The sequence below is a fragment of the Sinocyclocheilus grahami genome, unplaced genomic scaffold (assembly GCF_001515645.1).
Source record: "Sinocyclocheilus grahami isolate Dianchi unplaced genomic scaffold, SAMN03320097.WGS_v1.1 scaffold272.1, whole genome shotgun sequence".
Lineage (NCBI taxonomy): Eukaryota > Metazoa > Chordata > Actinopteri > Cypriniformes > Cyprinidae > Sinocyclocheilus > Sinocyclocheilus grahami.
The window spans coordinates 999,372-1,020,779 of NW_015505451.1; the positions used below are offsets into that span (position 1 = coordinate 999,372).

The 21,408-nt window shown below is 34.9% G+C and overlaps 1 protein-coding gene across 1 annotated transcript in view; it reads right to left on the bottom strand.

Moving 5' to 3' along the window:
• Nucleotides 1-21,408, bottom strand: part of prkcz (protein kinase C, zeta) — a 71,101-nt gene that overhangs the window by 45,435 nt on the left and 4,258 nt on the right. The window contains exon 2 of the mRNA XM_016291513.1: nt 9,822-9,907. Coding sequence (XP_016146999.1) covers nt 9,822-9,907 — 86 coding nt within the window. The remainder of the gene's footprint in view (nt 1-9,821; nt 9,908-21,408) is intronic.

Consider the following 21,408-nt stretch of genomic DNA (forward strand, 5'->3'; position numbering starts at 1 on the left):
ACACACACACACAGTTCTCCTTGCCTTTCTCTGTATTTTTCATATCCTCTCCTCCTAATCCTCCCTCCTCTGTCTCTTTTGTAAAGAGAGAATAAAACATGTCTAATTCAAAGCCATCCATGTCATTCAGCAAACTCTAAAACACACACACACACACACACTACTGAGCCATAAGTGGGACACTGATGATAATTACAAGGACCTGAGGCTCTTCAGAGTGACATCATCTGTGAATCTCTGAAGAATGGGAGTGATCGTCCACATCAGAGTGCTGCCCGCAGTCCCATCAGCCCAAAAACGACACACACATTCAGATCACACACACCAATCACATTCTTAGATACATGATCTCTCAGATTTCAAACAAGCAGGATTCACCAACCAGAGTTAACTTTGAAAGGAATGCAAAGCATGCTTGGCAGAACTAGCACAGAAAGGCTGAAAAAGGACAAATGCTGCGAAAGACATTTTGATTGAAAACCGGTGACAGAAAACAAACACACAAGCAAGTAAAAACAGTCTTTTTGCTCACACAGTAGAACACCATGTTACTGCTTCAACAGGAAAAATGTGAGAGAGAAAAAACTGATAGAGAAAGCATGAGAGAGGTGGTTTCATTCTGTTCCCTCACGACTTGGCAAATGCTCGACGCAGCACTGGATTAGACTCATCATGAGGATTCACCCGAAATGCCTCACAAATGATACAGCCAGGAAGGATTTCTGAGTGCTGGATGAAATGGATTTCCATTTACGCTGTGCTCCATGACGTTAATTTGATAGGGATTTTGGCCAGGAGCTCTTAAAATGACTGCACACAGAACGCAATGGAGGCAAAAAGCACAATCTGTCCTATGAAACAGAACATGCTTTAAACTAATGAAGAGACTGAACACAGAATTTGTCTGTAGTTTTGATAATTAAGTCGCTTTACTAGACACTTTAACCTATGTAAGCTTGATTTTGAGAATTTTTGTGTTCTGAAATGTATCGAATTGCAACTGTTTTCTATTTGAATATATTACAAATTATTTATTTCTAATTATTTATTAAATAACTATTTATTTCTGTTATGGCAAAGCTGAATTTTCAGCATCATTACTCCAGTCTTCAGCGTCACATGATTCTTCAGAAATCATTCTAATATGTTCATTTGGTGGTCAAGAAACATTTGTCATTATTATCGATGTTGAAAACAGTTGAGCTGCTTAATGTAATAATAATATAATAAGCATCCACACACTCACAAATTTGTAATATATAATTTTTAATTTATACAATGATTTATGCTGCAGCACGATTATTTTAAAATATTTTAATATATGTAATATATTAATGTGATACAGCAGAATATTATATATATGTCACAGTTTTAAAAAATCTACAACACAAAACAACACTAAGCATTGAAATATAGGAAAAAATATAGAAAGGGATAACGTTTAAACGTCGTCAGAGTAGGTATTGTGGCTTTATCAGACATTTGCACTTAACATTAAATGGAGTTAGTTTTTGACCAGCGAATGACGGAGATCTGTTTTGTCTGTCATTAGTACGGCTGTATCTGAGGCAGCAAGTGCATCGCATTAAACGCTTTCATCAACTTACAGGTTATAACTTTTATTGTAGCTATATGGGTGCTACAGTTTTTCTTGTCGTTTAATACACTTGGCCAAAATATCATGAAACAATGAAGCGCTATATGCACAGGATATTTAAAACGTACAAAAGTATATGGCTACAACTAGACGTCAAAAGCTAAGACTCTTCTCTTCTCTTCAAACACACAAAAACATTGACCTTTATAGACAATGTTTGAATAAACAAAACGCTGTACTTTTTCAAACATCACAGTTATTTATTTACCCTTACATTGAGAACAAGCGGAGATCTGTCCTCCAGGCTGTGTGTGGCGCGTCAATCTGAATGGAGGCGGGGTGAAGTTATGAGGTTTCGCTGACAGTTTGAGAATGGCATTACGAGCTTTAGTGACAAGCTCTTTTAAATGCTTTTCATTGGATAAATATTTGTAAAACCCTCAAACAGACATAAGGAAGACCAGTAGCATTGATTTAAAATAATAATAACTAATTATAATAGAGATATGAAGTTTGGATAATTTTCCATGGCACGCCTGACTGGGCTAGGGTATGGCAACTGCACATATACATATATGTACAGTATATGTGTGTATATACAGAGAGAGCTGGGTAGATTACTCCAAATTACATGACAAAAGTATTTAGTAGTTAGTAATGTAATACATTACATTACACATTTTAGGTAATATAATCACAATACTTTTTGATTAGTTTTACATTATTTTTGACTTTTATATATATTAGGTGAAAGAAAAGTTTGGAAATGCCTGCATTACATGTAAATAAGAAATAATGTGAATTTGTGCATTTTAATGTGTTTGAAAGACAAAAGCCTTCCAAAGACATAGTAATACATGGTTAATCTTCTACGTGATAATTCAAATAATAATTAATGCATTCATCAGTAGTCGATGCAGTGTTGAAACTCTACTTAAACCTGAAATGATTTTTGTCCATAAATCATGAATCATTTATTGCTATTGTGATAATATTCTGTATTCATGAAATATTTGTAAAACCCTCAAACAGACATAAGGAAGACCAGTAGCATTGATTTAAAATAATAATAACTAATTATAATAGAGATATGAAGTTTGGATAATTTTCCATGGCACGCCTGACTGGGCTAGGGTATGGCAACTGCACATATACATATATGTACAGTATATGTGTGTATATACAGAGAGAGCTGGGTAGATTACTCCAAATTACATGACAAAAGTATTTAGTAGTTAGTAATGTAATACATTACATTACACATTTTAGGTAATATAATCACAATACTTTTTGATTAGTTTTACATTATTTTTGACTTTTATATATATTAGGTGAAAGAAAAGTTTGGAAATGCCTGCATTACATGTAAATAAGAAATAATGTGAATTTGTGCATTTTAATGTGTTTGAAAGACAAAAGCCTTCCAAAGACATAGTAATACATGGTTAATCTTCTACGTGATAATTCAAATAATAATTAATGCATTCATCAGTAGTCGATGCAGTGTTGAAACTCTACTTAAACCTGAAATGATTTTTGTCCATAAATCATGAATCATTTATTGCTATTGTGATAATATTCTGTATTCATGTAATCAATAGAAACGTAACTGTAATCTGATTATGAGATTTTAAAATGTAATTTAATTCAATCTAATTACAAACGCTTAATTTTTGGAATCTGATGATTATGTGTAATCAGTTAAAGTGACGTGACATGACATGTGGCCAAGTATGGTGACCCATACTCGGAATTAGTGCTCTGCATTTACCTATCCAAAGTGCACACACACAGCAGTGAACACACACAAACCGTGAACACACACCCGGAGCAGTGGGCAGCCATTTTTTTGCTGCGGCGCCCGGGGAGCAGTTGGGGGTCGGTGCCTTGCTCAAGGGCACCTCAGTCGTGGTATTGAAGGTGGGAGATACCCAATGTACAGAGAGCGCTGTACATTCACTCCCCCCACCTACAATCCCTGCCGGTACGAGACTCGAACCCACAACTTTTGGGTTATGAGTCTGACTCTCTAACCATTAGGCCACGACTTCCCCCACTTCGCACAAAGCGTTGGGTGTGTGTATATATATATATATATATAAAACCAAACTTCATCTTCATATATTAACAATATAATCAATACCAATAAAACATCATAAGTAGATACAAATAAAATTGCAGAAAAATGTAGATTATGACCCCTTTAAATTGTTGTCATTGATATCAGAAGGTGAAGGTTAAGTGTTAAGTGTTTGTTATCTTTGCCAATGGTGTTGAAAATACAGGTCAGTCGGCTAAGAGATGAGAGAAACCTGGGCTCGGTTTTTATCGACCGCGACCTCAGAAGAGCCGAGATGAGTGAAGTGCCTGGAAATGATCTCAGCGCATTACCACACAGACACACACACACTATTAAAACACTTACCATTAAAACAGTGCTATGACTGTCTAGAGTTTGCGCATGTCAATATCCATCACTTAATGTAAGTCATTTGAAACCGCCACTTTGTTTTCTTGCGTGTTAAGGAAGAACATGCTAACAGCAGAGTTCAGAGTTTAGACAAGGTCAGTCCTTCATAGCCTGAGCGAATCTTTAAGACATCCATCTTTCATTAAATCCAGAAATAAACACTTCAAATAAATTCCTCTAACATTCTCTCTTAAGGGGAGACACTGCAGGCAAAATAAAAAAAATGTTGGGCTTTTCATAAAGTGTTGATAAAGACTAGTGGAAAGAAACATCCAAAAGACACTGTTAAGTGCTTATTTTATAGCACTTTATCTATTTGTGTCAATAGATTTAAATTACAATACATGTTTTTAAAAGGCAGTTTTCTCAAAATGAGTTTTTTCTCCTACACTGAGCCATAAATCTCCACTTCAGTAGCACTTACACACACCAAACTTTACATTTTTATTCCTGTATATATTCTGAAGATTTTTACAGAGGGATTTGTTCATATATAATTTGCTTGATTGTATACAACATTTTATTCCCCCCAAAATTGTGAAAATATATTGTTTTCTGGCTGTTCAAAGATTTTTCTGAATTACGGAGCGACAAAAAGAGATACCCAAAATTCCCTCTGTAAAAACATTTGACTCCAATATGTCAAAAAAATTAAATAAGAATTTTTTGAAACTGACTTCATCCAGTGTTCAGATTTTTGTACTAGAAATGTATGCAAATTAGTGCAGATTTCATTAAATAATGCCTCATTTGCATATTTAAACAAATTTTTATTAAACTTGTAATACAAAAAATGTTTGCAATTATCAATGTAATCAATCAACTGGGTAAGTAAGGTGATAACTATTAGTTAATATTTTTACCCTATTCACCTGCAGTGTCTCGCCTTAAAAACAATATCAAAAAGATAAAAACCACTAAAACACTATAAAATATAACCATCCCAAGAAAATGTCTCCATTTCTGTAACCACTGAATTGCAGTTTGCTGTGTTTTAGCGGCTGTTTCTTATATTACAGGTGCCTGATGTTTTGAGCGTAATCAAAAGCTCCAACTGATGCACCACAGATGCCTCGCCTGCTACCTATCGCCACGGCAACAGATGCCAATTTCCTTATTTATGACATCATAAATTAATCTCTGTGAACTCAAATTTGAAGAAAATCTGCTTCTCTTTCCACTTTCAGACACAACACATGCCATCAAAAACAACACAGACGAGTGGAAATAATCTCAGTAAACAGCACAAGTCTTGTGTGCTTCCACCACATTACTGGAAAATACATTTCTAGAAGTCTCAAGAGGCTTTGAAATGCATTTGTATTGTTTGTGAGAAGGATGTCATGATGATTCAATAGAGCAGAGAGGATGTCAAACACATATGATGGATGAAAAACACATGGAAACAGTGAGGAAAGGATGTGAAAGGTAAAAGTGAATATTTTGTAGCCTTTAAATTGATTTGTTAGTGACTGTACATGCCCTGTCTGTCTCAAGAGGGCTGAGAACACAGAGAGAAACAGAGAGACAGAGATCCAGAGGTGCTGATGGGAGGGAGGGAACGAGTCAGATCCTTAAAGGAAGGACGGAGGGAGGAAAAAACATGACCTACTTCTGTTACATCCCTTGTTTCTATGGAGAACGAGAGGAGAGAGAAGTGGAAAAAGTAGCAGGAGGGCAGAATGTTTTTTCAGAGAGAGAGAGATGTGGCCACAGAAAGCACTAGCTAATAACTTATTTTATGTATTTATTTATTTATTTTTGTAAAGTGAACTTGTGGGTATAATGCAAAGTTAAAATGTATTAAAATGTAATATGCTACATTGTTGTCACCTGAATTTACAATGCATGTGAGTGGCATCTATCATACATATATTCTAAAAATTTCTATATCAAACAATCAAATAGCTTATCAAATATTATTCATATATTAAAACAAAATGTGTTTAAAATAACACTAACTTATATAAAAACACTATAAAAATAATAATAAATAACAAAATAACTATAAAAAATAATATATATAAATAAAATAAAAAAATCCTGAAATATAAATCAAAATCCTACATTTTATATTAATCAGGGGTGGGTGATATGACCAAAATCTTATATCAGGATATGAGTAATTTTATTTCTCGCTAACACAATATTTTTGCTTTAAACAAGTTCTTTATGATATAAAAATGTTTGATACCATAGAAATTTCATAATTCTTGTCACCAATGTCAATATAACAAAAAATAAAAATATATATATATTTATTTATTTATATATTTATTTATTTATTAGCCTAAACAAAAAAATGAAGACAAATAAACAGTCAGCAACTAAAAAAAGAATGAGAAACTAAATACAAGCAATAGGACAAAAACTACAGTAGATCAAATAAATAAGAAATGCTACACACACTGTATAAAGTAATCAAATGTATAAAAACAGTGCATATTCATCACTTTGTAAATTAAATATATATTTCTTCTTCTTAAAGTTACAAAAGTGATTTAGTCAAGAGCAGTGAGAAATTTTCTCTCTTTTGTTGTTTGATTAACATGAATGACAGACAGCAGGAATATTAGACTGCTGTCACTTTAAGAGATGCCTCTTATGTGATTTTTTTTCTTTCACATAAATTACTTTGTTTTTGACACATACATGTGTGTATTTAACCGTTCAAGGTTTATAAAGCGGCAAAAATAACTCCGTAAAATACTCCCGCGCTCTATGAGCACCATCTTCATGTGTACGCATCTCTCTGACAGTGCTCAGAAACAGTCTCTCAGACAGTGCGCATATAGCGAAATTAATTCTCTTTCACTGCTGAATGCATTTCAACGGTTTAAAATCACTTGTTTTTAAACCGCAATGCTTAAAAACGAGTGCAAACGATACGTTTTTGTGACAGGTAGCACAGCAACGTCACGTGAACTTGTAACTGCAAAATCTCTACTGGTTGACAAATTTCTACCGGTTAATCATATCTCTAATCCTAAAGATTATTATATCAAATAACATATATTAAAAATTGATGCACCTCACTGGAAATAAAAGGTCTGACAGCACTGCATTATGGGATACAGTATTCCGTACAATGTGTATTTTAACAAATGCAGTAGATCTTCCATATAGTCTGTTCATACAGAACATTTGCACACTGTGCACAGTATAATGCAGCCATAGAGTTGTAAAATATGTTAGTATGTTATTCTGAACGATATTTTAGTAATGGTGCAGAAATTACACACTGCATCTTTAAACAGCCACCTTTAGCTTGGTTAAATGTGTTTTACAATTACAGACTCAAATGGATGTCTGGGTTAAGCAGTTTATGCAGCCTAACATTAGAGCTTTTCAAGAAATCTGATCTAAAACGAGACTCTCTAGACATAACTTTATATGATTTTGAAGCCATGTTTCTGCTTAGCTTGATGTCATCCTGCAGTTCTGCCATGTTGTTCATAATGTGGTTATACATCGATCACCTTGTTAAGACGAGAGAAATGAGAAGAGTAATTTACGCACATTAACATGTCACACACCTGCTGTGAGTGGGAGCTATCTGAGGGCGCTGTGCTCATAATGTGTCTCTCTTTCTCGGTTTTCTTCTTATCCCCTATCTCTGAGAAGCATTGAAACATTTCCAAGAAAAGGGACATTTCAGCATTCACAATAATAGCGCAGGCAAAAAGGACAATGTCCCTTTCCGTCTCTCTCTCTGCTATCTTTGTTCCACCCGCTCTCTCTTCTATCACTCTCTCTTATGTTGTTTTGGTGTTCTTCTTTGTTTGGCACATGTTCTGCTCAGTAGAAGAATGAAGACTGCTGCAGGAAGAAGTCTGCATTAACATAACAATCCCTCCAGGGATGAGATCTGATTAACGGCAGGGCATCGCTGCATAACAGAGACATTGCACTCGGGAGCCTCACTCCTTGCCTTTGTACAGGATTTTCTAATAGTCAGTTATGGTGTGTTTTATTCAAGCAATAGATCAGGTTGGAGTTTAAAAACTGGGGCTAAAACCAAACACTGCTCAAGCAGACCACTGTCTCACCAAAAACAACAACATCAAATGCTTTCTCCTAGTCAACAGCTCAACAGATAATGATTGAGAGTTAAAGAGTTAGTTGCTTTTTGCAATCGTCTAACACTTGCTACTACATCTAAATATGCTAACAGTTATGCTAACAGTTTTGCTAACATCTACTCAACAAACAGATATGTATTGTAACAGTCAGATATTCATTAGATATTATTACAATTTAAAACAACTATAGACATTCACCATAAGTTACTACTCCACTCTTAAAAATAAATGTGCTTCACGATGCCATAGAAGAGCCTTTTTGTCTAAATGGTTCTATAAAGAACTTTTAACATCTGAAGAACCTTTCTGTTTCACAAAGGGTTCTTTGTGGCGAAAGAAGGTTCTTCAGATTATAAAAAGGTAAGAAAGAGATGGTTCTTTAAAGAACCTTTGACTGAATGGCTCTTTGTGGAACCAAAAATGGTTCTTCTATGGCATCGCTTGAAGAACCTTTTGAAGCACCTTTATTTTTAAGAGTGTACATCCAAAAGTGCTTACAGTTACTACAACAGCAACTCAAAACAGACACTAACACAGCAGCGGATATTTAGCAAAACAGTCACTACAACAGCTAAACATGCTAACAGTCGCAACTACAGCTACTTAACCATTTGCTGAAATAAATGTCATTTGAAAGGAAGGGTTAGACAACAGAAATATATTTAGTATAATCATATATGAAACAATTAAAAATACTGTTCACAAGTTCGGGTTTGTATAACTTTTTTAATGTTTTTGACAGAAGTCTTTTATGCTTACCAAGGCTTAATTTATTTGTTTAAACATACTGTAAAAACAGAAAATAGTGAAATATCATTATAATTTAAAATAACTGTTTTCTGTTTAAATATATTTTAAAATGTAATTTATTCCTGTGATGACAAAGATGAATTTGCAGCATTACTCCAGTCTTCAATGTCACAAGATCCTTCAGAAATCATTCTGTTTGTTGATTTACAGCTCAAGAAATATTTTTGTATTATGATTATCAGTGTTGAAAACAGTTGCTAAATATTTTTGTGGAAACTGAAATACTTTTTTTCAGGATTTCTTTGGATAAAGTTCAAAATAACAGCATTTATTTTAAATATAATTTTTTCAACATTATAAATGTTTTACTGTCCCTTTTGAGCAATTTAATGCATCCTTGCTGAATAAAAGTATGCAAAAATAAAATCTTACTGACCTCAAACTTTTGAACAGTAGTGTGTACACTATCTGTGTTATAATAAAAAAAAATAGGTAGATTGTATTTAAACATGACTAGGAAATTCGTCCACTATAACAGGACACTTCTCGTTTTATATGTATGATATTTGCCATAAACAAGACCTATCAACACACAACAAACCTTACATCTAAACAAAGTGTGAAAAACACATGAAGTATCAAGTATGCAAAAATAAAATCTTACTGACCTCAAACTTTTGAACAGTAGTGTGTACACTATCTGTGTTATAATAAAAAAAATAGGTAGATTGTATTTAAACATGACTAGGAAATTCGTCCACTATAACAGGACACTTCTCGTTTTATATGTATGATATTTGCCATAAACAAGACCTATCAACACACAACAAACCTTACATCTAAACAAAGTGTGAAAAACACATGAAGTATCCAATCAGACGTCATTATTCATGTTGGAGAAGACTAGAGGACTTTAACTTACCCTGTTAAAGCGCTTGGCCTGGAAGAGGTGTCCGTTCACCCGGTACAGCTTCCTCCATCGTCTAGCTCCACGGCGGTAGATCGATTCTAGGAGAGAGAGGAAACGGTTGTATAGGAGCAGCATGAAGACTCGAGGAATGAAAAAAATCAATCCCAACACGGAATGAGAGGAGTGGATTCAAAGAGAAGTGACAGAATAAGGGAGATGGACAGAGTTATGGTTGGTCTTGACCCTGAACGTAGATGGATTTGAACTGCAACTGGATGAAAACATGTCCCACTCAAAAGCCACGGAAGAACGCTATCAATCCCTCCCTCTCTCTTGCTCTCTTTCGTTGCGTCCCTGTCTCCATCTGACCCACCCTCCTCTTCTCACTCTCTCTCATTTCTTTTCTCTAGTCGTTCTGTTATTCCCTGCAGCATCATTTTGGTCACGTCAACTGTCTAACGCAAAAAGTGACAAGCATCTACATTGACCTAAATTGATTGAACTAGAATGAGATTTTGATCTGCTGCCGAGGGGTTTGTTTTTATGTCTCACCACCTTGACAACACGAATGACAACCTTTTTGGTAGGTTTCTGAGCAGACCTGACAGACCAAAATACTGACTGCATCTGAATTCACACACTGTAAATATTATTGCCTAATTTGTGTGTCCAAAATAGAGCGCTGAAATAGTATGCCAAGGTTCTCATGTCAGTCCAAACCTATATGACATTCTGTGGAACAAGATATTATGATCCATGTCTTTGTCACAATGAAAGTCAATGGGGTCCTAAATAATATTTATGGACACTTTTCAATATTTTTGACAAAGTCATGCAGGTTTAGAACAACACGAGAGTAAATGATGCCAGAATTTTCATTTTTATAATGTTAAGTATCACCTTAAAAAAGGAACTTCGCTGATTTTCAGTGTCGGTATTATAAGTAAATGTGTATTATTTTCCAGTGTCACCTTCACCAAGATATCCCAAAGTTAAATAAATAATGTTATTTAAACTCTTTGAAAGACAAACATTGTCCTCACTGGTGACCCACAGGTACCTCAGATAGCCCTATTTCTCTCTGCTATTATACTCTTATCTAATGTTCCAGTAAAGATGGCAGACCATCATCATTTTCAAGCATAAGGGAGAGGCTGAGAATTGTGCTCGAGCCCTGGAGATTTGCTGTGTCTGCTGCCGTTTCATGCTTCTGCCCTCAACTGCAGCTCAGTTACGTAAAACCGATAAATATTGAAATATTGTCGAAACTTTCAAGTGTCAGCCACTAATGAGCACCGGAGGAGATTCAAAGGCCTGGGACGCTTGTGAGTATGAGAGAGAGAGATCTAAGCAAAATGAGAAAATGAAAGTCTGCATTAAGCCTTCAGAAACTAATGTGTGGCATACAGTATTGCTTGAATATTAAAACATGACTCCAATAATAATATACATTCAGCTTTGGAGTGTACTAAACCTAAAATGTAAGAGTAAAACAACACTCATCGCATATACACCACACACACACACACACACACACACACACACATTCATGCATTCAAAGTGCCTTGCATCTAAACTACACAACATGAATGATTTATTAATAGAACATGATAAAGCTGAAACTCACACAGTGTTTCAGAGGAATAACTGATGCCCCAACAAAGCAGTTAAACATGAGGAGAGGAGCAGAGTTTTAAACTTTAACATCAAACCACATGAGGCTGGCTTGGGAAAAACAGTTACTGTCATTGTTTTATATGGGCAAGACAAAATGTTCTATCTTTTTCTGGGTGGATTATATAATACAAGGAAAATCTTGGACAAAGAATATCAAAGAACACATGAAAACAAATCAGAATCTTGTTCCTGAAGAACCATGTTCTTGTCATTGGTCAGAAAAACAGATGGACCTGCCTCAAACTCTCACCATTGGTTGAACCAAATTTAGTGCTGTCTGTCAGGCTGGTTAAACAGACGGAGTTACTTCTGATAGTGCCACAGAGCCACGGTTTTGACACCTTCATAAACCTATTAATTAATCATTTAATTACAGCTTTATCTGCATATTAAGCCAAGAGAGGATAAAAAATTACAAATTTCATGTCTGGAAGTGATGCCCAGTTATAGGTACAATAAAATACTAAAACGTCCATCGGTATTTATATCAATTAATATTCAGCATCTTGGCCTGCCTTGATGTTAGTTTTCATATGCCAAAAGTTTAATGCATTCAATCATAAAGATCACTACCATTCAAAATTTGGGGGTTGGAAAGATTTTCTCTTTTTCTCACCAAGGCTGCATTTATTTCATAAAAAAAAATTGTGAAATAGTATTATGATTTAAAGTAACTGTTTTCTGTTTTGTTGAAATATAATTTATTCCTTGTGATGACACTTGTGCTGATTTTTTTTCTTATGATTATCAATGCTGAAAACAGTTGTGCAGCTTAATATTTGTCATACAACCATCACATATTTTTCAGGATTCTTTGCAAAACAGAAAGTTTAATTTATTTGAAATACACATTTTGTAACATTATAAATGTATTTAACGTCACTTATAACCAATTTAATTCATTTCAATAAATTTTTTACTGACCCTACATTTTTGAATGGTAGAGTACATATCTTATATCTTATTAAAGATCTTAAATATAATAGCAATAACACCTGTAGTGTAAGACTACTTTATGACTTTTTCACCTGAAGTCCAAAGTGGACTTAATACGTGAAAAAATGCTACAGAAATATTGAACATGGCACATTAAAAATGTATATATTTCTTAGCTGATTTTCTCCAACAAATGTTTGAAACAGCCAGACTCTACCTTACACTCTACCTTCTTCCAGCAAACAAAACAATTCACAATGTTCCTCTCCTTCAACAAAGCAGTGACAGACCTCAACAGAACTACAAACGATCATCCCCCTCACAGAGCACAGCCCTGCTGCAACTCAAGAACAGCTGCTCAGGAAACAGCTACGTGTTTGCGATCATAATCATCCAGATGGCCACAGAAACACCTGTTCTTCGACCTGTATATGTCTGAATCTCAGCTTGACATCTTGGCTCAGAAACTGGCCACACAACAATGCTTCATTTCTGAAAGACAGCTGAAATCATGTATTTTGTTATGATCTACAGTACCTCAGTGAAGTCTTTCCTCTTAATTGTCACAGTCGGAAATGGCCTCATAAAGTCCTATAAACCAAAGCAACTGTAAATGTAAACTTGGCTCCGACTTGCACTGGAAAACTTGGCAAGGTTGCCACATCTTTCAAGACATGTTAATGATTTTGAGTCACAATAATGCATTCAAGTGATTCACTCATGAAGGAACTGCTTTTAAAGCCTCTACCACGCTTGAGTGAAGTGGAGCTGATACCAATCGCCTGGAAACGGCCTGGTTGAGGGTGCAGCAGGCACAAATTAAATTTTTCCATCATCGTCATGGCAACAAACACTCTCTCCTGTGCCACCCCGTGGCAGATGCCAGCAGCTCTGGTGGACGAGGATCCGGCCGTGAGAGTCAATACTCAGACAAACACACTATGCAATAATAAACTGAACATCCAGCAATGTCTACAACAAAAACAAAACACTTTGCCAAATGTTGTGCAACAAAATGCATCACTGACAACACTGTGAAGCGCAAAAACAGGCATCAACGGAGGAACATCAAAAATAAGAAGTAGAAGCTCTAGTTTTAAAACTAGACGCTTCTCTGAGCTCCATTAAATCGGAGGAGTCTCTGTTATATAAGCGGGTTGGTTTGTAGATATTTGCATCATAACTGCACATTTTTTCATTCCCTGTAGCTTTAATTGGTAAAGCATGCCGCTTACAATGCCAAGGTCATCGTTCGAGTTGCAGAGAACACATAAATCGACAAGGTTTGTCTTGAAAGTCGCTTGGGATAAAAGCATCTGCCAGATACAGAAATAATTCTCCAGTAGAATGTGATGGAAAAACACAAAAGCTGTATAACTGATCTTTCTCTCTTCTCTTTCTGTACAAAAAGAGCTGGATCTACACACGTCTTCTCAAATCTGAAAGTGTTTGATCTTGCAAAACATTCGTAGGCCTCAGACAGCATCAAATCATCAAAAACAAACACTAGACCACTGTTCTGAATAGACTGCATTAATGCAAACTGAACACAGTACAGTACCAAAACAGTTTATTGACCAAAAGTAAACAAAAAATGTCATCAAATTTATTATGAATTTTTATTTATACTATGATGAACTGATTTTTGCCAATATGCCAAATTATTGACATGGCACAACTGACAATTTTGTAAATGTATAAATAATTTCAGACGTGCGAACACTGGGCTAAATAATGTATTAGTATTTGCCAGTTTAGCAAGTAACATAAGTTTACAGCTGAATATACAGTGTGCGTGTGTGTATACATGCATACTGTATATATAGCTGTAAATATCTGTCACTTGCTAATATATGTGTATATATTATATACACATAGGGGTGCACGATATGAAAATCTTATATCACAATGAGTAATTTTATTTCACAGTAACAATATACATCACAATATAGTTATTTTTGCTTTAAATAAGGTCTTTATGATTCCAACATTTTTGATACCATAGAAATGTCATAATTCTTGTCAGCAGTATCAACAAATATAGAAGGAAATAGGAAAATATTAGAGAAATAAAACATTAAAAACAAGGGTTAAAAACTTAGCATTTCTTATGTTTTTTTTTCTTTTAGTATTTATTGATCCTTATTTATTTCAATTACAGTTTCTGAATGTTATTTACATATAAAAATAGCTTACATATAGTATAATGTTATTAATGTATAATTTTGAATGGAAACTAGTTTTTACCGTTAGTATACGTGAAGCAAAAGAAGTTAGAATGAAGGATAAATTAAAATTCATAGCATTTAAACAAGTTCTGCTCGCGTATTTGAAGGTTTCTATTGGATGATTTGGGGTAAACGTCATATGCGACCACGCATTACTTTACGGAGAGCTTACGAACTACTACCTACGTCCTGCCTTACGAACAACTGGTGCAACCAAATAATGTATAGATTTAGTTACAGACTAGCTACTAAGCCTCTAGTGTGGACAATACATCACTTATTTAGAAATATGTTGATGTATTCTCCTGTGTTGGCATAGGTGTAAATGATTTACGTTACAAATCAAGTGAGTTTTCCCAGATGAACGTTAAGCAACCCAAACTCACCGCATATACAGAGGAAGCCCTTTTCACACATACAGTCTTTACTGGTAAATTACCGTTAAGAGATCATTTGTGAACAGGACCTTTTAAAAAATACAGGTGCATCTCAATAACTCTGCAATTGGATACTATTATGCGCGTCTCTTGTTTATAAGAGCAAAAACTTCTGATTGGCTAGTAATGTTAGTTTGGTTGAGAGTGAAAGCGGTGTTCCTCACACTGGTAGACGAACTCATTAACTCGAACGTGATATCAACAAGTGTTTTTAAATGCAGGAGTTTTTAAATGTAGGACGATTATCTTTTTCAAACGCCGCACACTGGAGATCCGGCACGGTGTCGGAGAACTTTAAGCCCTGACCAGATGATGTCGATGTCACAACACACGATTACTCAGCAACACCTTTGCTTTATGCGTCCATGTGTGTGTGTGTGAAAGTGAGGGGCTAATTAAAAAGAGAGAGCCGAGGTGTTTAGTGCTGTCATCGCTGAGATCTATCTCTAATCTAATTAACTTCACCCCTACAGGGAGAGACCAACAGAAATCACACTGTGCTGTTGCCATAGTTACCCTGCACTATTTTTTGTCATTATTTCTAACATTTGACCGCAGAGAGAGAGAGAGAGAGAAAAAAGTACTCCATGTCCACATCCAGCATCTCTCAAGCAGTAGACATCACGTGACCATTTCAGCTGCGCATTTACTATTTCTTCCTGAGGTAAGAAGAACAGCCAAAAAAAAGCCACGAAAATAAATATTTCACAGATTCCACTTTTTGTTAAGCTATTGTATGGCTTCTGAAAACTTAAATATAGTGCTCAAGACCTCTTTTAAGGCCCCGATATATAGCAAAATTGGAATTGAAAAACTGGTTTGACGTCATTTCAAAGAAATTAGGTTTGTTTCAGGAATTCAAAACAGCTTGCCAAAGCAAACTTTCTGGAAAAGTAAACGACATATTTAGGTATTCATCTAAACACAGCTCCCAGCAGGTTCAGGATGTACGCTAACAGTAAACCGCTGCTCAGGTATTTCAAAATGAAGAACGAAAAAGAATTTCGCCATAAGTATATCAGGGCCTTTATAGTGGGGTAACCAGACCTCCCCGTTTTTCGAGATGAGAACAGAGCGCCATTATCAACAATTATCAAAAGAGGCGCTATTATTGGTTTCAAGGTAGTTACATACTATGTTAAAAACAAAGTAATACTGTTTGTGTGCACTGTATAACAAGGCATGATAAGGTTGTGGGATTGTTTTGCACACAATATTAAACATTCCTGAAACTTCCATCATCCCAACTCTGAAATTAATAATATAAAAACAAACTAGTTACACTTGCATGACTACATTTTAAAGAAAGCACATACTTTGTGGTCACAATAAGCCTAAAATGCAAAATAATAAGCCTGATTAGGGATAGAAAATATCTTTTTCCAAAAGCATAAGATTTGAAAAATGTTTAATTACTGTACTCACAGTTTGTGAAAATTTTAAATATAGTTATTAAGCAAATACGAGGGTATAAGCAGGACTGGAATAGAGTCTACGCTAGCATTCTCCACAGCGAACTGAATTAGCACAGCTGAGATGTGATCACACGACGCTACTTAGTCAAGTCGGTTGTTATCAGTCATCATTGTGACCGCAGACACACGCGGTGCACTTTTATTCATTTGACCTTGTTAATCAGAGCTGGAATCATGCCAAACCGTTCTTTACTCAATAACACACAGTCATGTTTCAGCTGTGATGTCAGAAGACACATGCCAGGCATCCTGTGACTACTGTACAGATCATATGTTCTCTGATTATGACTATAATGAGAAAGACAGGTGTTACAAACAGCATGACAATAAAAATCTATTTTAAAAAAATGCTGTTCTTTTGAATTTTCTATTAAATAAATAACAATAATAATAATATGAATGGTTTTCAACTTAATGATAAGAAATGTTTCTTGAGCACCAAATCAGCATATTAGAATTATTTCTGAAGGATCATTTAACACTGAAGACTGGAGTAATGATGCTGAAAATTCAGCTTTGCCATCATAATAACAAATTGCAATTTAAAAAAATACATTTATAAAGTAAATAGTAATTTTAACTTGTAATAATATTTCATAATAATGTTTTTAATGCCTTTTGACTAAATAAATGCAGTCTGGATGAGGTGGTTTCTTTCAAAAACATAAAAAAATCTTACTGACTCCAAATATTTGAATGGTAGTGTACATATAAAATGTATTTAAGTACAAGTAAATATATGAAGACTCCAGATGCAAAAAAAAAAAAAAAACTCTGTCTGAGATTTTTCTTTTAAATGAGCAATTTTATCAGGCTCTTATGAAAATAACGTTGGACATGTTTGAAAATAAAGCATTCAATAACTGACTAAGAACCTTTTCATTGTCATTAAAGTGAAATTACTGATCCTAAACATAAAAATGCTCATTTAAAAGAAAAAATCATTAGACCTTTTGCATCTCAAGATTAAGTGTCCGAACTCTCAGAATAAAGTCTAATACCTCTGTTGTATAATAATAATAAAGCAAACTTAACAATGATTCTGTGCATCTATAACACTAATGACAATAATGCATCAGAGAACTTTCTAAGACACTTGTGAACATTTCACTAGATGAAATACGAGACAAATGTGCCATTAATGGTAGGCTAAGTTAAAAAGAACTGATGCAGGTATCATGGCAGTGATCCAGATCTCTGACCTTAAATTGAACAATGGCTTTGGAGCCGGAAAGTCTGCACTAGATTGCATTGAATATCTGCTTCTGGCGATGAAAAGAGAGTAAGTACTGGAGTTATGGAATAATCAAACTTCATCTACACATCAGAACCCATCTCACGTTCATAGATAAACAACTTGAAAAGAAGACAGGATTAAATTTCATTTGCAGCCAAGTACGTTATCTAAATCTAGTTGATTGTTTTCTCTTCTTTAGTTGATCTCTGCTGAATCCACCATGAGACTGTTACTATGTCCCAAAACCCAGTCATATCATAGGCATTTTTCTGTTGCAAAGGCTGTTCCTAATGTCGCCAATTTATATAGCACATACTGTATATAGATATCATTTTTTGTTTAATATAAAGGCCGGAAAGTCTGCACTAGACTGCATTGAATATCTGCTTCTGGCGATGAAAAGAGAGTAAGTACTGGAGTTATGGAATAATCAAACTTCATCTACACATCAGAACCCATCTCACGTTCATAGATAAACAACTTGAAAAGAAGACAGGATTAAATTTCATTTGCAGCCAAGTACGTTATTTAAATCTAGTTGATTGTTTTCTCTTCTTTAGTTGATCTCTGCTGAATCCACCATGAGACTGTTACTATGTCCCAAAACCCAGTCATATCATAGGCATTTTTCTGTTGCAAAGGCTGTTCCTAATGTCGCCAATTTATATAGCACATACTGTATATAGATATCATTTTTTGTTTAATATAAAGTAAAAAAAAAAAAAAAAAAAAAAGGCATTTGGTTAAAATATATGTTTTGGTAACAATGTAAAGTAAATCTATTTACCGTCACTTTTGTTTAATTTAATATATTTATTAAGCTGTCCTGCCTTCACTGTCCATTGCCCTGGTTAAATAAATAATTATTATAGAATATATATATATATATATATTCATGTATAGGCAACAAGTTAAGTAAAAAAAATTCAAACAAAGCAAGGGAAATATTGACTTACATATAAATTTACACAGTATGTCACACATTACTGCAATCCAAAGAAATAGTTGAAAATAACTCACTTATTTTACCCAAAAATTTGGGCTATGAAAAAAGACTTTCTAAATTTGAATTAGAAATGTTTTACTTGTTTTCCAGCTTAAATATGTAAACATCCTTTAAAGAAGATGAATTTTGTTCATAAGCAATGCTGCATTAGAAATTAAGACTTTTTTTCCAAAGACTGAATATTACATATGAATGCATTTTGTCATACTGCACTGGCAGATTTTTTTCACTTGTCTGAAGTAGAAATAAGTACAAAAAAAATCTGTCAGTGCATTAAGGCAAAAAACACTCGTATTAAAGACACATTCTCTGCAAACAAGCCGTAATATTTTACAGTGTCGCTTCTCAAGTCCATTTTTTTCAAAGATATTTCAACTGGAAAATAAGACAAAATACTGCAGTTTTTTTTTTTCGCAGTGTAGATCAGATTATCAGAGTATCACATCATCTCCCATGCGATTTGCTTAGAGTTGCTGTATGTAGTGAATTCCAAAACATTTCAAATCAATCACTTGTGAGGTTTCATTTCAGTTAAGCAGCCAGGCAATTTACCAAGTTTTGCAAAAGAGGTAAAAAAAAAAAGTCTTAAAAACAGTTATTTTAATTTCCATTTCACATTCCTCTCCCCCCGCTAAGGTAAGTGCTGTGGATACCTCCTTCGACTGTCGGAGAGCACACCAGTGTTGTGTCACCCCACATTCTTCCTCCACCTCCTCCTCCAGTCAGAGGAACCACAACGAGGGAACACAACGGCACGAGAAGTAGAGCTGCACCGTGCGAGTCCTGGATAGACACGCAGAAGCTCGCCATGGCGTGCCACGCTGACCCCAGAAAGCTCCAGCCAGGACTGAACGTCCTCTGTGAGGGTCTTTGTCTGGGGAGCGTGTAAAGGCAGGAGGCTCAGAGAGCAGGACCAGTTCAAATGGGTTTGACACACTTCCACACATTGTTGGTCGGGCTGGCAGGAAGATGATAAAGGGGGCTTTCCTTTGCTGTGCTGAGAGTGTGTAGGATCAAAGCATGCAGTGGGATTGGAGCTGAATGAACAGCCGGGACTGAAGCGCGTGACTGGAACGCAGCAGGAGCACATTTCAGCACTCTCTGTATAAGGGCCCTTATATTCGGCCACCGATACCTGAACATGAACAGCGAAAAACTAACTCCTCTGTTCTTGGCCAATTCAGAATCACTCTTTTCAGAGAGGCTTGACAACAAAAATTACGGTATTTTTTCATCAGTATTTTGACTTGTTTTCAAGTAAAATTTTATTTAAAATCCTTAAAACAAAACAGTTAAATATGAATTATGTGTTAACTATAAAATTTACTGAAAAGAAGAACTAATAAAACCTAAATGTGTACCTTAAATGCAAGGTAAATCGTTTTGGATAAAAGAGTCTGCCAAATGCATAAATAGTAATGGAAAATGGAAATGGAAACTAAAGGGATAGTTCAACCAAAAATGAAAATTCTGCCATCATTTACTCACTCTCTTGTTCAAAAACTGCATGACTTTCTTTCTTCTGTGGTTCATAAAAAAAAGATATTAAAAAGATTGCTGGCACCTAAGCAGTTTTGGTTCCCATTGACTTCTACTGTATAGACAAAAAACAATGGAAGAAATTAGAAAAAAACTTTTTGTTTTGTTATCAATATTCTTCAAAATGTCTTCTTTTGTGTCGAGCAGAAGAAAGAAAGTCATATCTTTAGTTTAGTTTAGTTTTCTTACCTGGAAAATTGTTTCTTGTTTTGAGTATAAACCTAAATAAATTATTTATGTGATTTATGTTCAAAACAAAAAAACTACTTGTCAATGAGTTTTTAAAAAATAATTAATTCAGTTCAATTCAATATTAATATTATAAATAAACATTTGAGTGGGTGAATGGATAAATGAAATGATTGCAGTGATATCTCTGCATAAACCTGCCAAACCTACAAATAAATTCAGAAACAAATTTCAAATCTCTAGCAGAGATGTGAATCAGTCATTAACCAAATCTGGCAACAGTTACACCCACGACTTAAGAGCTTCCTGAGAAGATCAGGACTTAAGGTGACCTTTACTTGACTTATAGTGCCCTCAAGTAAAACAATCTAAAGGGGCCATATCGTGGAAAACAGGATTTTCCTCTTTCTTTGGAAGACAAATACAGTTGTATGGCACATTTCATGCCAGACTGCTTTGTGAACTTGCTAAGAGGCTGTTGTGAGATAAGTAAATAAGAGTTGTTACTCATTTCCCATGCAAACAGTTTATCCAATCAAGGCAGAGGTCATTTACACAAATCTGAGAACTAACAGATTTTGCTACTGTACTTTTAAAGCTTGTCAAAAAGACTGAATATGGTGCAAGAAACACTGACTTACATTATTAGTGGGATTCCAAAGAAAAGCAATGCTATAAAAGTGTAAAAAATTATATTTTTGCAAATAATGGGGACAATAGCAGCTAAGAAAATGACAAAGAGCGTGTTAGCGGTAGCCCACCGCTAATTTCAGCAGCAGATATTAACGTATTGTGTTAATTGACAGGGAGGAGTTTCATAAACCGCTGCAAGGCAAATAACATTACTGTGAATAGGCTGCTTTGAAGTTTGTACT